At 45.5% G+C, this 15,739-nt stretch overlaps 1 protein-coding gene across 2 annotated transcripts in view; it reads left to right on the forward strand.

Moving 5' to 3' along the window:
* Positions 1-209: 209 nt before the first annotated feature.
* The window catches only part of DCUN1D4 (defective in cullin neddylation 1 domain containing 4), a 71,356-nt gene continuing 55,826 nt past the window's right edge, over positions 210-15,739 (forward strand). Inside the window, exons 1-2 of one of the 2 annotated variants that reach the window (XM_036333643.1) lie at positions 260-366; positions 8,519-8,566. Coding sequence is in view for 1 of the 2 variants with exons in the window: in XM_036333625.1 (XP_036189518.1) it covers positions 342-366 (25 nt within the window). In the remaining variant the exon portion in view is untranslated. Of the gene's footprint in view, positions 367-8,518; positions 8,567-15,739 lie in introns of both variants that reach the window. The other variant, XM_036333625.1, reaches the window with a different exon arrangement.

Here is a 15,739-nt window from a genome sequence, read left to right on the forward strand (position 1 = left end):
GGTTGAGTGACAGCAGCCAGGACCAACCTGATCCTCCAGAGCGTGGTCTCCGCCAGGGGCGTTACGGGGACAAGGCGCCCGGACCAATCGCATTGGACTCCAGGGGGCGGGGCCTCTTTGACCGCTCCAGAACGGCGCGCTCTACACGCCTTTCGTCAAATGAGAGACACGGAGGGGCGGTTCCTCAGCCGAGATTCATCCAATGGAGGAGGCGAGGTGGGCGGGGCCCGAGTGCCTGGCGGCGGGTCCTCAGCTCCCAGCCGAGGTGCGGCGAGCCGGTGGGGATACCGCGAGGCGAGCGCGGGATCCGGGGCGGTCAGCGGGGTGTGAGCTGTCCGAAAATGCACTCGGATGCTGCCGCTGTCAGTGAGTAACAGCGAGGGGGCGAGCGGGTCGGGGCCGGGGGGCTGCCCACACTCTCCACTCGGGTCTCTCAGTGCCTGCGCCTCCTGTCCTGAGGCGCGCGGGGAGCCCCTGCCCGAGAGCCACCCCTACCCCTCCCGGGGCCGGGGCGGGCGGTGCCGCCTTGGGCAGCGCGGGGCGGGGGCGGGCGTGGGGGGGAAGGGGCCGGCCTGCTAGGGGAGGGCGGAGGTGAGGGGGGTGGGGACTGGCTCTATTTCAGTGTTGGGGGGAGGGGGGGCGGGACGTGAGATGAAGGGCCGGGACCCGAGTGTCTGGGGTGAATGGAGCTGGAAGCGGTGGCGGGCGCTAGCAGGCAGGCCTGGGGGTGGCACGGGAGGGGGAGTGAGGGAGCGAGCGAGCGGGGCGCCGGGGTGAGGGTTTCCTCGGGGCTGAGCCGAGCGGTGCGGTGCGGGCGGTTCGGGGAGAAAGGCGGGTGAGTGCTCGGGGGAGCGCGGGGGCGGGGACAATGGGAAGAAGGGCTGCTTGGCGGGGGTGGGGGGAACAATGGGGTGGGGGAATGGGGGCAGCGGCCCAGCGGGGCCGGAGGGCGGGCACCGAGATGAGGGCTGATGTAACGGGAGAGCGAGATGGTGGGAGGGATTGGGGCGCGATGGGATAGTTGGGGAGTCCGGCGGGCGGAGGGGCATTGGAAGACTGCTGGGGTAACTGGGAGTGGCACCTGGGGGTAATAGGATGGAGCAGGTGCTGGGAAGGCAAAGTCATTGTGAGTAAGAGGAGAGGAAGGAGCGGAGGGTTTGGGGTACAGGATGGGGGCCGGGGTAAAAGAGGTGCGGTGCGGGTGAAGAGCTAGTCGGGAGGCCATGGGGGTGGGGAGGGGCAGGGGGGTGGGCTGTCATGTCTAGATTCCGTCGGTGCAGAGCTTGAGGGTCGGGGGGGTGGGCCAGGTGAGTTTTGGGGAGATGTTTCCCCCCTCCCCCAACAAGGGTCTCTGGAGTGAGCTTCGGGGTGTGGAGAGCGAAGGGGGCGGGGTGAGGAGGAGGGGGCGGGGGAAGTGCCCCGAGGTTGGCGCTGGCCGCGATTCCCCCGGAGCGGCGGGTAGCGAGGTCAGCGCTGGTGCGGGCTCCGGCTGTCGGACTGGGAGGTGGGGTAGGGGCGCGGGGGGAGCCGGCGAGGTCGGGCCGTGGAGGCCCGGTGGAGGGTGTTCTGCGTAGGGGGGGTGTCGAGGTCCCCGGCAGTCCCTGGATTTGGCAGGCTGTGACGCAGTTTTCTAATATTTGGTCGCCAGTTGCCTCGGGACCCGCGTCCCTGCAAGGGAGCTCGGGGTCTGAGACCCCGCGTAGCGCCTGGGAGGCCGGACCTTCCCCAGCGCTTTAGGGGTTTCCTTTAGGGTCTGGCTCCGGTTGCCGGGTGTGAAGGGGAAAGGCGGTCCTATGGAATTCTGGGACTTGTAGTCCTAGTCGCGGTTGGATTGGGTGCACGTGGGTAACTGTGGAAACGAGTCCCAGAATGCAGCGCGCCCCTCGGAGCCTCCCTTCTCTGCTAACTCGTGCTTTATTCCCCGCGGACCCCAGAGTGCTCTTGGGAGGCTCTTCTGTCGCCTGGGACAAGACGAGGTTCACTAAACCGTCTCCCTTTGTCAGTGGGAAGGGTAGAACCAAGCAAGTGCAGTGCTTTCACTTGGGTTCTTGATCCCGGACACTTGGTTATTTTCCCCCTGCATGTGGTGGACTTATTTGTAGAATAAATGCTTAGTCTTGAACCATCGAACATAGGTTGTTGGAAAAACATTCCAGATACAGCGCAATATAAAGCAGCATTTTAGGATGGTTGTGTGTAAACACTAGGTTAAAAGGTATAAAAGGTATACCTTCTATAAATATGGGGATGCAGTGGAGACAAATGTGACCCTTGTGATGGTTATATATATTATGTGTTCGTATTTCTTGGGTTGTTTGGATTGTCCACGGATGAAGAGACTTTTTGAGAAAAGATGAACTTTGAGTGATGGAGGTGGCTTAATGGAATTGAGTGGTCCCATTCATAAAGCCAACATGAAAATGTGAAGATAAATAAAGGCAGTATGTCTTCAGTTTTCAAAGAAGCTGGAGCAAATAGACTAGTAGAGGAAGGTAAACTCAGTGGAGGACCTTTAGAGGTTTTCATGGTGTGTGTTTTTTGTTGTTTTTTTGCTGTGGCCTGTAATTTCTTTTACCTGTCTTTATAATATGAGACCATATTAGTCTGTAGACTCCTCAGACATTACATCCTTTGCAGGTTCCCTTTACCATTTATATGCAATGATTTAAAAAATCTGTAATATAGAGAGGCCCATAAGATTAGCTCAGAGATGATAGATCATTTTTATGTGATGTATCTTTTTGGTTAATCCTCACCCGAGGATATTTTTTCCATTGATTTCTTTTTAGAGATTGTGGGAGGAAAGGAGGGGGAGAGAGAGAAACTCATGAGAAGGACACATTGATTGGTAGCCTCCCCCACACATCTGGACCTGAACCCAGTATGTGTCCTTGACCAGGAATCCATCCCACGACCCTAAAAATGGTCCATGGGTCTAAACTCTAATCATTAAGCCACACTGACTAGGGCTTATGTGATATTTTTGAAACTATTGGTAACATAGTCACTAGAAGAATATTATAATGACCCTAATGATAAAAATTTTACCAAAAAGTCCCAAGATTTGGAAACCTTTTAGTATGGTTACAAATATACGGGACTTGAGTACTTGATTTAATGATGGATCTTTTCATAATGGCTGAAAAATTGGTCAATGTGTGTTTTTTTGGGAGAAATGATTTGTGTCTTTGTGGTAAAATATCCAGGAAATCTTTTGTGATATGTAAATATGTAATATGGACATGTTTTTTTAAAATGTACATTTAATCTTGGAAATAGCTCTCATAAAGGGTAAAGTATAAGAGGTTGAAAATAATAGTTGTAATTGTCTTCGAGATGGTGTTTTTTAAAGAAAATATTAGGTTAGTCATTTCCTTCCTCTTTTCTTTTTCTATTACATTCCAAAGGGCACAGGTATCCTTTACACACATACAACCCACCCTCTACCCTAGCCCTCCAAACTCTAGGTTTCTGTACATTAGCAGTTTACACTTTCTGCTCTGGTTTTTAGGTTCCTTGATTTTTGACCATTTGAGAGGTCCTTTATTTTCTTGTGAACTTAGCTATGCATTTAAACAGATGTTTCTTACACTTTACCCAGACTTTTTGGACTCCCTTATATTGGGAAGGATTTTTTGGTTCCCTTGTCTATAACATTGCCAAAAAAGGAAGTCTCCCTAATTTTCTCCACCTTAGAGCACTTCTGTACAGTTATGCTTTTCTTCCTCTGTTCCTGCCTTTAAGAAGTGCCCTTACTAACATGTGATGACATTTTTAAAATGTTATTAATAATTTTCTGTTTTTATCTTTAACTGCTCCCAGAAGCTTTTATTAGCTTATTGCTTTCTTCTTGACCATACTAGTAGTATGTTTGGGTTAGTCTCATCTCAATAATAATAATATTGTTAACTCAGCAGTTAAAAATCAACCTGTCAGAAATTGACCTTGTGATGACCTCTTTTTCAATTAGGATGCCTTTGGCAAGTAACACAACTCAATTTAAAATGGCTTAAATAATAGAGCTTATTTTCCAGTAGCAAGAAGTCTATCAATAAGACTTCTTCTTGTCTAGATTCTAAGGCTGGTGCAGCATCTTAATGATAACTTAAGAATCTATACTCTTTGCATCCTTTTCTTCTATATTTAGTATTTTGGCTTATCAAAAGTCTCAGGCTCATTGCCACATGTTTGCAAAGTGGTTGCTGCAGCACCAGACGGCATGCCTATGTAAGATAGGTAGGGAAGGAGTTTATTTACTTACAACTTCCTCTAAACAGAGAGGAGTCCTCTCCAGAAGGTCACCTTGGAGACTTCTTCAGTTTTATTAATTAGAACGGATTTCATGCCACTGCTACTTGTGAGGGAGGTTGAGAAAGTGAAATCTGGCATTTTCAGCTTCTGTCATGGGATATGGCCTTTGGTAGGGTGGAAAAGAAGGGTGAGGAGAATGCCCTGGGTTGGCCGCCTGAAGGTTATATCCCTGAACCAGCTACTTTGTCTAACTGTCCGTGGCTTGGTCTCAGTCTTTTTATCTGTTAATTTATTTTCTGCCTCATTCTAAAATAATTAGACGTTACCTATGAAATATAGATTAAAATCCTGTTAAAAGAAAATAAACTATAGATTTACAGGCTGCACATGAATGCTTGCCATATATTAGAAATAGGCCATGTATTTGGCTTTGAGCTTCTTAGTAGGCAAAACAAAGAGGAAAACAAAGCCAATTAATTTTATTCATTTGGGTAATGTAACCACAATTCATTTAATAACAAAGCTAGCAGCTTAGACATTTCTCATTCTCTTTCCCTGGTCAGTATTGGAAAAGAGGTTGCATATCTTCCCATGCCTGTTCCCTCTGGTATCTATCTGTTATCATCATCTTAGATCTGATCCATCTTTTCTTATATTATAACTAGAGGCCTGGTGCATGAGATTCATGTATGCGGGTCGGGGGGAGTCCCTCAGCCCGGCCTGTGCCCTCTCAGTCTGGGAGCCCTTGAGGGATGTCTGCTTGACAGCTTAGGCCCGGTCAGTCGGACATCCTTAGCGCTGCGGAGGTGGGAGAGGCTCCCACCACCGCCACTGTGCTTGCCAGCTGTGAGCCCAGCTTCTGGCTGAGTGGCGCTTCCCCTGTGGGAGCATACTGACCACCAGGGGGCAGCTCCTGCATTGAGCGCCTGCCCCTTGGTGGTTAGTGTGCTTCATATTGACTGGTTGGTCAATTTGCATATTAGCCCTTTATTATATAGGATATAGGATAACCAGTAATCCTTTTCCCTTGCTCAGCCTCCTGTAAATTTATCTTTTCTATCAGCAGTTGAATCATTGTCCTTTCCATTCCCCTGCCTAGAAAACTTGAGGGCTCCCAGTTGCTTACTGAAATACATACTCATCAGAACCTGGGTTTGAACCAGTTTCTGTAGTTTAAGCTATTTCTTCCCCTGGATTTCTGCTGCCTACTGTGCTCAGTGCTACTTCTTATGGAACTTTTCTTTATTGTATTCCTTGTTCCCTTATCTAGTAAGACTCTCTCCCTCCACTGAATCTCCAAAGTACTGTTTACTTCTCTTCTCAACTTTATCTTACATAACAATAGCTGCTTGTTTACTTTTTGTTCCCCTCCCCAATTAGATTATTACTCCCTTGAAATCTGGGACTATGTCTTACTTAGTATCCACTTTATTGTCCAGCGTGATGTCTTCCTTAGGTCATTATATATATATATATGTATTGAATGAATTTAGCTGGTTAACTCTTGAATAGTTTGTGAATTATCTGGAAAATTGTAATTCTTCCTTCTGCTATCTAGTCTGCTTCTAGTTGTCTTTCATTATCTTCAGATTTTTTTCTTCAGGGAATGCTAACTTTCATTTATCTGTGCCTTTTTTGACAAAGTCAGCCATATGCAAACCGGTTTAAATGATATTTCTTTTAAAATGCATGCATATATCAGTTTTGAGGAATGTCAATGGCATGGAGAAATTCTTAAAGAGAGAATAAAATGCTAATGTACTGAGGAACTAGGAGTCTGCATGGGGAAAGTAAATGTGTGCATTTCAGATCTGGCATTGAACGGTCCTGTGTGGAGGAGGCTAAGGCAGGGCTTAACAGGGCTGATATTAGGGGCCTAGAGTGTTTCTGCATTTTCCCTTTTTTTGTCTTAAGGTTTTATTTCTGGTCTTAAGGTTTTATTTCTGAATATTACCAATACATTCAGTCAGTGAAAGGCTTTCTTCATTTAGAAAGTAAACTTTCTTAGTTGGAAGTGAATTTTCTGAGAATCTGACATTAATGCTGATGTCTTTTTATAGTTGATCAGCTTGAATTAGTGTTAATAGCTTTTCATAGCTTGTTCTTATTTCTTATTCTGAGATTCAGGTTAGAAGTACCTCTTGAGAATTAGTCTTTTAAGCAAAACATTTAAAAATATTTGTGGCTATAAAAGAGGTTATAATTTGTGGCTTATGTTTTAAGTAGAAGGTATCAAAACACTACATTTAGTTTACTTATTTTTACTTAATTTTTAATCCTCACCTGAGGATATTTTGTTTTTTAGAGAGAGTGGACGGGAGGAGGAGAGAGAGAGAGAGAGAGAAAATCAGTGTAAAAGAGACACATCAATGGTTGCCTCCCAGCAAGTACCCCAGCTGGGGCCAGGAACAAGCCTGCAACCCAGGTACGTGCCCTTGACTGGAATTGAACCATTGACCCTTCGGTCTGAGGCCCAGTGCTCTAACCACTGAGTCCCGGCCAGGGCTTATTGTAGAGACTATTACAGATGTCCCCATTCTTCCCCTCCCCCCACCTCTATCCAGTCCCACCCCCCTTCCCTCTCTAGTAGAAGGTGTTGAAATACTACATTTTAAGTAGAATCATGTATTTTAGCAATTATTGCATGACTATTTCAGCTCTAAGGATATTTTTCATATCATTTCAGTATTTAAATAAACTATCTGCTACTTCAGGTTTGAATTTTTTCTTTTAATTAGAAAACGTTAATGAGTTATATTCAAACTAGAAGGTAAGCTTGTAGTTTTTGAGACTAATTACTATACTGAGTAAAACACTAAATAGTATGAAAAAGACCCCACCCTTCCCAAATAGCATTACCTCTGGGTATGATTCTTTTTAGTTCTGTCTTTGAGTATTTTTTTCTTGTGAATATTTTTTTTTTGAGAACCGTTCATTATTGATCTATATCAGCAGTTTTCAGAGAGATGGTGTGTCATCCATTTGTGTCTGTGGTGGGCCCTGGACCTGGCTCTTCCTCTGATTGGGGAATTCTTACCTTTTCCAGCAGAGCTGTACAGACACACCCACCCCGAGTGTGACACTGAAGCTGGAGGCCTGTGATGGGAAGAAGCAGGGAGTACCTACAGGCCATTTGGAGAGGATGATGGACAGTGGTGGCAGCTGTGCTATTGCTATTTCTATTTCTAGAGTCTTTGGAGATTGTGGTCCCAGGGGCCAGGCTGGCCCTGGCTGGGTAGATGGTGCACTCTGCTGTGTGCCCGTAGGCATTGTTTTGGTTGTGTAGCTGATGCAGTTGGTTGTCCGGATTTCCTCAGAAATTCTGTGAACTGTCCAATAGCCTTTGAAAAACAAATCACTATTGAGTTTAAATTAGCTAATTGATTTCTGATGCTCACAACTGAGACTTGTGACAAATTCAACATCCAGACCTGTCATGGGTCAATTCTGGGTAGAGGCCCTTGTGGAGAGCAGTGATCTGCCTGGTTGGTTCAGTGTAAGCGTCCTGGCTCCAGGTGACTTAGGACTGAAGGAGCACACAAGCGATGTCACTTGTGGGGCTGCCTTTGCTGGTGGTGATCAGGCAGGACTCAGAGACACACATCAGTGTCCCCCCTGGATGTCATCATATGGAACTCTTTATTGCTGTCTTTCCCTAATCACCTCTTTGTCTCATCCTCTTCCCTCCCCTGCCCCCCCCCTCAAAAAAAAAAGAGATGTTGTGTTGCATTACTTCTTGTGCATCTTTTCGGATCTGACTTGAGAATATTAGCTGTGGGAATAACATTTGTGGCTATTTTTGGAGGAATATTTGTTTAGCCAAAATTCCTATCTGATAGTTCTAGTAGCTTTTTAATCAACTTTATTGAGTATAGTTTACATGTTATAAAATTGGATGTATACTAAATACACAGTTTGATAAATTTTGAAAATCTGTACTGGTGTTGTCATTTTAATAGCATGGTCAGGGAAGGCCTGACTGTGAAGGTTTTAAGATAAGACCTGATGGAGGTGAGGGGCATTCCAGGCAGAGGGAACACACATGCTGAGGCTCTAAGAGGGGAGCAGGCCTGTACAGAAGAACAGCAAAGAAGCTGGTGTGCTGAGAGTGGAGTTGGGGTTGGACTGAGGACAAAGGAGGAGGAGGAAATATCAAAAGTGATCTGAAGGCTTAAAGGAGGTAAAACTCAAAAGTGTTTAGAGAAGTGCTTGGCACTTTTCTGTTTTTGTTGCTAATGATCCCTGGCTAATGACAGTCTCCTTTTAGGCTTTAAAAGGAGAGCCTGGAGAGGAAAAGAGATGTAAGAACCACCAGGTGAGTGAGGCATTTCCTCACTCAGCCATTCACCAAACATTGAGGTTTTTCTTGTTGCCAGGCACTGCTGTAACAAACATGACTGAGTTGGGTGGTCCCCGTGTTTAAGGAGCTTCCTTCTAGGAGGTTAAGTGGTAGAGGCAGAGAAGTAATGGACCGTGGAAGTACGCGGCGATGGTTGCTGGGTTAGATGAGTGCCAGGGTGCACTGGGAATAAATATGGCGTCATTAAAATCAGACTTCAGAGAAGGGTTAGCAGCTGTCATGTGGGTATAGTTTTTGAAGTTTTATTATATGAAGAAAAGGATCTGTGTGCAGCTGGTGGGTGAGGTGGGAGGGTTGCTCTCCAAGTAGAGGGAGGAGCATGGGTGAGAGTACCTAGGATTGTGGCTGCGGGATAGGAGTTTGGGAGGCTGAGTGAAGGGGAGAGGAGAAGGAAGGGTGGGCTGGAGCTACATGGGAGAGGCTTGAAAAGAGGCACCAGGAAGTGAGAGAAGGGAAGAAAGAGGTCAGAAGGTGGGTGTAGGGAGAGAGGAGGAACAAAGGGGAATGGGCACTGGTGATAATTCTTGGGCTGGCTCAACTGCTTTGCAGCAACCCTCTGAAGTCAGTTGTGTACCATTATTATCCCCATTTTATAGATGAGGAAGCTGAGGTGCAGAAAGGTTAATTAACCTTTTCAGGTTAACTCTTTACAGTTTGTAAATGGTGGGTTGAGATTCTTACTCAGGCATTCTGACTCCAGGGTCTAGATGTCCCACCACTTCCGGTGAAGTAATACTCAGCATTTTATTTGTGCTTTTGGTGTAATCCTTGTGGTAAACCTGCAGGTATATTGGAATTCCATATTTTCTCACTGGCCTGTGAATGATGACAGCAAAGCCGGTTGATATGATTATCTACATTTGGCTTTGGCTCTGTTCTTCTTGGAATGGGTCCCAACAGGATGAATTCCTTTTTCCCCCCCTCTTCATTTTCTCATTTCAGGCATCTTACTTGCCATGACAGTAGGCATTTAAAAGTGGATTCTAATTGTGGAAAAAGTATTTCCATACTTTTTCTTTTTAAAAAAAATATTTTTATTGATTTCAGAGAGGAAGGGAGAGGGAGATTAAAACATTAATGATGAGAGAGAATCATTGATTGGCTGCCTCCTGTATGCCCCAAACTGGGGATCGAGCCACAACCTGGGCATGTGCCCTTGACTGGAATTGAACCCAGGACCCTTCAGTCTGTAGGCCGACACTTTATCCACTTAGCCAAACTTTATCCACTGAGCCAGGCTAAGGCTTCATACGTTTTCTTAACTCACTTTTAGCTTTAGATATATTTCAGAGATATTGAACAACATTTCAGAGAAACCAGAAAATATAAAACTTACCTTTTAGTAGAGCTACTAATGTAGTTTTTGTGTAACATTTTTGACATTTTTTTCTTTTTCTGTTGAGGGTGAATTTAAATCTTTTTTTTTCCCTTTAAGATCTCTTTCTACAAATGCCATTCCCAAAATTAGATTATTTGTTCTTCATTAAACAGAAAGCTGAGGATAGTTGTACATTCAAGTCCTGGCTATTGAAGTCAGTGGTTTTAAGACCAGTGTTTTTAAGGCCTTATTACCTTATCATCTCTTCTGCCCTGTCTTTACTTTCTTTTTTTAAAAATTGATTTCAGAGAGGAAGGGAGAGGGAGAGAGATAGAAACATCAATGATGAGAGAGAATCATCACTTGGCTGCCTCCTGCCTGCCCCCTACTGGGGATTAAGCCTGCAACCTGGGCTTGTGCCCTTGACTGGAATCGAACCCGGGACCCTTCAGTCTGCAGGCTGACACTCTATCCACTGAGCCAAACCAGCTAGGGCACTTTTTTTTTTTTTTTTTTTTTTTAGAGAGAGGGAGGGAGGGAGGGAGGGAGGAGAGAAAACATCCATGTGGGAGAGACATTGATTGTTTGCCTTCCGCATGCGCACCGACCAGGATTGAACATATAATCCATGCAGGTGTCCTTGACCAGGAATTGAATCTGAGACTCTTTGGTGTGAGGAGCAACGCTCTAACCACTCACACACCAGCCACTGTCTTTACTTTGTGATCTTCTAGATTCAGTCTGTTTTAGGCTCTTTCACGTTCCAATAATAATAGGGATTAAAATAATGAACCTTTATATTTGCCTAGGAATGGACCAGGACTGTGCTAAATGCTTGGCATGCATGGTCTAATTTAATCCTCACAATAGCCTTGTGAAGAGGGTCCTGTTATTTCAGCTGAACAGATGAGCACACTGAGACACAGTGAGGTTGGGTAGGAGAAGGGTCACTCAACTGGGATGCCCCAGAGCTGGGACTCTAACTCAGGGCTTTCTGATGCCAAAGCTGCACTCTTTAACCTAAATCTGGGCTCTTATAACATTAGTGAGGTTAAAGGATGATTTTTTTACTCTGAACTATGGAGTGGATCTGTGTTCTTCAGTGGGAGAGTGGGGTGAAGGGAATGAATCTAGGGCCTTTTGTACCTTGTCACATTTGGAGTGCAGCCAGACTGGGTGTCCTGAAGTGGCCGACTCCTTGGAGATGGCTGCTGCAGGCACAGGCTGTGAGGTGGAAGATAGGGTGCGATGGTTTCTCCTCCCAGCCTGTTTTATGGGTCCTGTGAGAGAGTTAGGAAAAAGCCAGCAGTGGTGTGCTTGGATGGCTTTAACTTTGGATCTTGTGTTTAGGGAAAACGCTGAGTCACCTAAGATGACCTGCTTCCCACTGTAGTGATTTTCCCCTTTCCAGTACCTTTTTGGCTTTGTGTCTGGTAAATAGCAAATATTTATTGATGACAATGAGGTGATGTTAACACCTTCATCACTGCTACTTTGTTACTTTTCATTTTTCCCTGGCTTTTCAGCTTTGTAATCTTTTCCCTGAGTCTTGATCTCTCACCCCCCTTCCCCCCAACACACACACACATACTTGTGAATGAGTTGGATTCCTGTCTGCTTTGTGCTGAGGTTGTTCCAGGAATAGATTGGCTGCCAGCAGTTTGGGGATTGAGTCAAGGGTGGGAACAGAACTCAGCTCTCTGATTGCACATTAGAATTACTTGGGCTGCTTGAGAAAAGATCAGTGTGTGTGCGCCCCCCCCCTCCCCCCGCCCCATTTTTATTTTATTGATCTGGATTAGGGCCCTGGCACTGGCATTTTTTTCTAGCTCCCAGGGTGATTCTGATGTGCAGTCACTGGATTGGGCTTAAGTAGCTTAATTAGTAAATTGGGTTTGGTTTAAACTGGGGGAGAGGGCTCAAAGCTTCAGCAGCTCTTCCTGGGCCCTGCACTGGGCGGGGAGCGCAGACCGTTCCTGTTCGCCATGTGACATCACAGCCAGCACGCAGGTAGCTCTCACCCGGTGCCAGGCACTGTTCTAAGCACATTGCAGCACATTTAACCCTTATGAGGATGGCAATATTATCATGCATTTTATAAAGAGACTAGAGGCCTGGTGCATGAAATTTGTGCACTGGGGGGCGGCTGTCCCTCAGCCCAGCCTGCATCCTCTCCAATCTGGGACCCTTTGGGGGATGTCTGACTGCCCATTTAGGCCCGACAATCCAGGACTGCTGGCTCCCAACCACTCGCCTGCCTGCCTGCCTGCCTGCCTGATTGCCCTGAACTGCTTCTGCAGTTTGATCACTAATTGCCAGCTTGATCACCCCCTAACCACTCCCCTGCCAGCCTGATCAACGCCTAACTGCTCCCCTGCCAGTCAGATTGCCCCCAACTGACCTCCCCTGCCGGCCCGATTGCCCCCAACTGCCCTCCCCTGCAGGCCTGGTCGCCCCCAACTGCCCTCCCCTGCCGGCCATCTTGTGACCACATGGGGGCAGCCATATTGTGCAAGGGTGTGACGGTCAATTTGGATATTACCACTTTATTATATAGGATTCCCACATTCAAGGGTTGAGTGAAGCTGACCCACAAATATAGCTTTTGGGTTTTCCTATTTTTTCAATATGGAAAACATTTCACAGCTTTGTATTTAAATAATTTGTTCTCAAATAGGAATACATTTGTTTCTACAAATGAGATGTATACCTGTTCCATCTCATATAGCTAAATGACTATCAATCAGTATGCAAAGATGTAAATTGGTATTGTGGATCATTTAAAACACTACTTTTTATAGTGTCAAAAAATAAAACACTAGGCTTCACTTTATGGTAGATGTTATATTCCAAGTCATTTTGAGGTAGAACTCAATTTTAATGATCTTTATTACTTAAAATTGTATTTTGTGCTTTTCTTTTAAAATCACACGTTTGAGCTCATATGCAGATCTGGACTGACTTGTGATCTGACCTGCTTTTTACACTCCAGCTTCCAGGATACTGAGCAACTTCCAGAATGTTGCAAATCTAATACCAGCATTTTAAACATGTTCTAGTCTCTACGCCATAAAACCCAAATCTGCACTCTCTCCCATGTGCATTTCTAGTTTTCCTTTCACAGTAACACTTCTGGAACAAGATTTTTTTTTTTTTTTTTAAATATATTTTATTGATTTTTTACAGAGAGGAAGGGAGAGAGATAGAGAGTTAGAAACATCGATGAGAGAGAAACATCGATCAGCTGCCTCCTGCACATCTCCTACTGAAGATGTGCCCGCAACCCAGGTACATGCCCTTGACTGGAATCGAACCTGGGACCTTTCAGTCCGCAGGTCGACGCTCTATGCACTGAGCCAAACCAGTTTCGGCCGGAACAAGATTTTTATGTTTCACGTATTTTGTCCATCCCCTCCGCCTCCCCCCCCCCCCCCTTCCCCTGCTGAATCCTCAGCCCACTTCATTCTGGCCTCAGTTCTGGCTTCAAAATCTTCACCAAGATTACAGAGTAACTTCCACTTGCTAAGTCCAGTGACTGAATACTTTTAAAGCATTCATTCCCCTGCTTATTGGTACCTGTCGTGTGCTAGGCTTTTGCTGTTCTATGTATTGGGATACAGTAGAGAACAATGCAAAAGAAAGTCCCTGTCCTCATGGAGCTTGAGCTCTAGGGAGAATGACAAAGCTTAAATATGTAAATACTAGAGGCCTGGTGCACGAAAATTCATGCAGGAGGGGTGGGGGGGTTGTCCCTCAGCCCGGCCTGCACCCTCTCCAATCCAGGAACCCTCGGACATCCCTCTCGCAATCCAGGACCACTGACTCCTAATCACTCACCTGTCTGCCTACCTAATGCCCCCAACTGCCTTCCCCTGCAGGCCTGGTCACCCCCAACTGCCCTCCCCTGCTGGCCTGTTCTCTCCCCCAACCGCCCTCCCCTGCTGGCCTGGTCACCCCCAACTTCCCTCCCCTGCTGGCCTTATCACCCCTAACCCCCTGCCAGCCTGATCTCGCCCCTAACTGCTCTCCCCTGCCGGCCTGATCGCCCCTAACTGCCTCTGCCTCAGCCCCCACCTCCATGGCTTTGGAAGGAAGTCAGACATCTGGAAGATGGCTGGTCTAATTAGCATATTACCTTTTTATTAGTATAGATACATAAAACAATAATGTCAAGATCACAGAAGACCTCAAACTGTATGATTCCATTGATATAGAATGTCCAGAATAGGCAGATCTATAGAGACAGAAAGTGGATTCATGATGGCCTAGGGCTCAAGGAGTGGAGGGGAGAAATAGGGAGTGGCTACTAATGGGGTGATAAAAATATTTTAAAATTAGATTGTGGTGACGGTTGCACAGCTCTGTGAATACACTGAAAAAGATTGACTTACGTACTTTAAAAAAGGATGAGTTGTATGGTTTTGAACTATATAATAATAAAAGCGTAGTATGCTAATTAGACTTTAGGTCCTTCCGATGTCCTTCCAGATGAAGCTGGGGCTGCAAGGGAAGCCTGGGTCCCAGGTGCCATAGGGAAGCCGGTGTCGGCAGCCAGGGGAAGGAAGGCCTACTCTTGCACAAAGTTTGTACATCAGGCCTCTAGTATCTCAATAAAACTGTTAAAAAAGCATCAGAAAGTGGTGAGTGCTGTGTAATAATTTAAATCTGGTGGGGAGTGGAGGTGCTGGTTTGGATAGGGAGGTCAGAGGAGACCTCTCTGACCAGGTGATATTTGAGTAGATATTTCAACCAAGTAACCTGTCAGGTCTGGTGAGCATCAGAGGTTTTAGAGAGAGAAGGCACTTTAAATGCAAAGGCCCTGAGGTAGGAATTCACTTGAGTATTCAAGGAGGAGTGTGGCTGGAATGGAGTGAGTGGGAGTGGAGTGAGATGACTTAGGTCAGATAATGTAGGTTATGTGGGGCTTTGCAAGGGCTTGCTGAAGACTTGGATTCTTTTTCTTTTATTTTGCAGTAACAAATCCAGAATCTCTGATTGAAATCAAAGGTCCTTTGCATGTGGGCGGGGTTCTCCACTTGACATCACTGACATTCTCATCCTCTGTTTATCTGAAGCCCATAGGAAAGAAGGCTACTGTTCTCTGGAAGGAAGGAGATAGAGCAAACCTAAACAGTGGCTCTCAACTGCACTACACCCTTGGCTTTAACAAAATTATTTTCCTTTTTTGTATCGCTGAGTAAAATTGCATTTCAGGAGGATGGGCCATGTCACCCAGGGCTTAGAGAATCCCTAAGCATTCCATATTAAATCCCATCCAATAAGAGAGGCCTAGCCCTGCTACACTAGATCGTGTCTTGTTCTGTTTCAAAAACATTTAGAATTGGGTACTGATTTTGATCATCTTTAATTTTGTCCAATTCTATTTCACTTTTTTGGCAATAATGTGGTCATTAGCCTGTTATTACCTCAGTGTCCAGGGGCTTCCTCACCCCAAGCCTTTACTGATTTGATCATTCTTATTGTCATCAAAAAGCAGTTATTAAGTACATATCTGTGCATATTGCTTCATTAAAAACTTTTATACCTGAGAGCATTGCTCACTGATTGGTCAACTGGAGTTTAGCTAATAATACTTTCATCAATCTTTGGAGACCAGAAGAAAGAAGTGCACTTTGAATAGAAATAACATTGGTGTTACTGATGATATCTTTTTTTTTAAAAAAAGATGGTAGGTTGTTTTTAGATTTTGCCTGTTGTAACTTAAAAAAATATATTACCCTAAGTTTGTGTGCTTGTTTATTAACATCTTTGGGTGGGAAATACTGTTGCTTTTTTTCCTTTATGGAGCA

This window comes from Myotis myotis, unplaced genomic scaffold (genome assembly GCF_014108235.1).
Source record: "Myotis myotis isolate mMyoMyo1 unplaced genomic scaffold, mMyoMyo1.p scaffold_m19_p_1, whole genome shotgun sequence".
Classification (NCBI taxonomy): Eukaryota; Metazoa; Chordata; class Mammalia; order Chiroptera; family Vespertilionidae; genus Myotis; species Myotis myotis.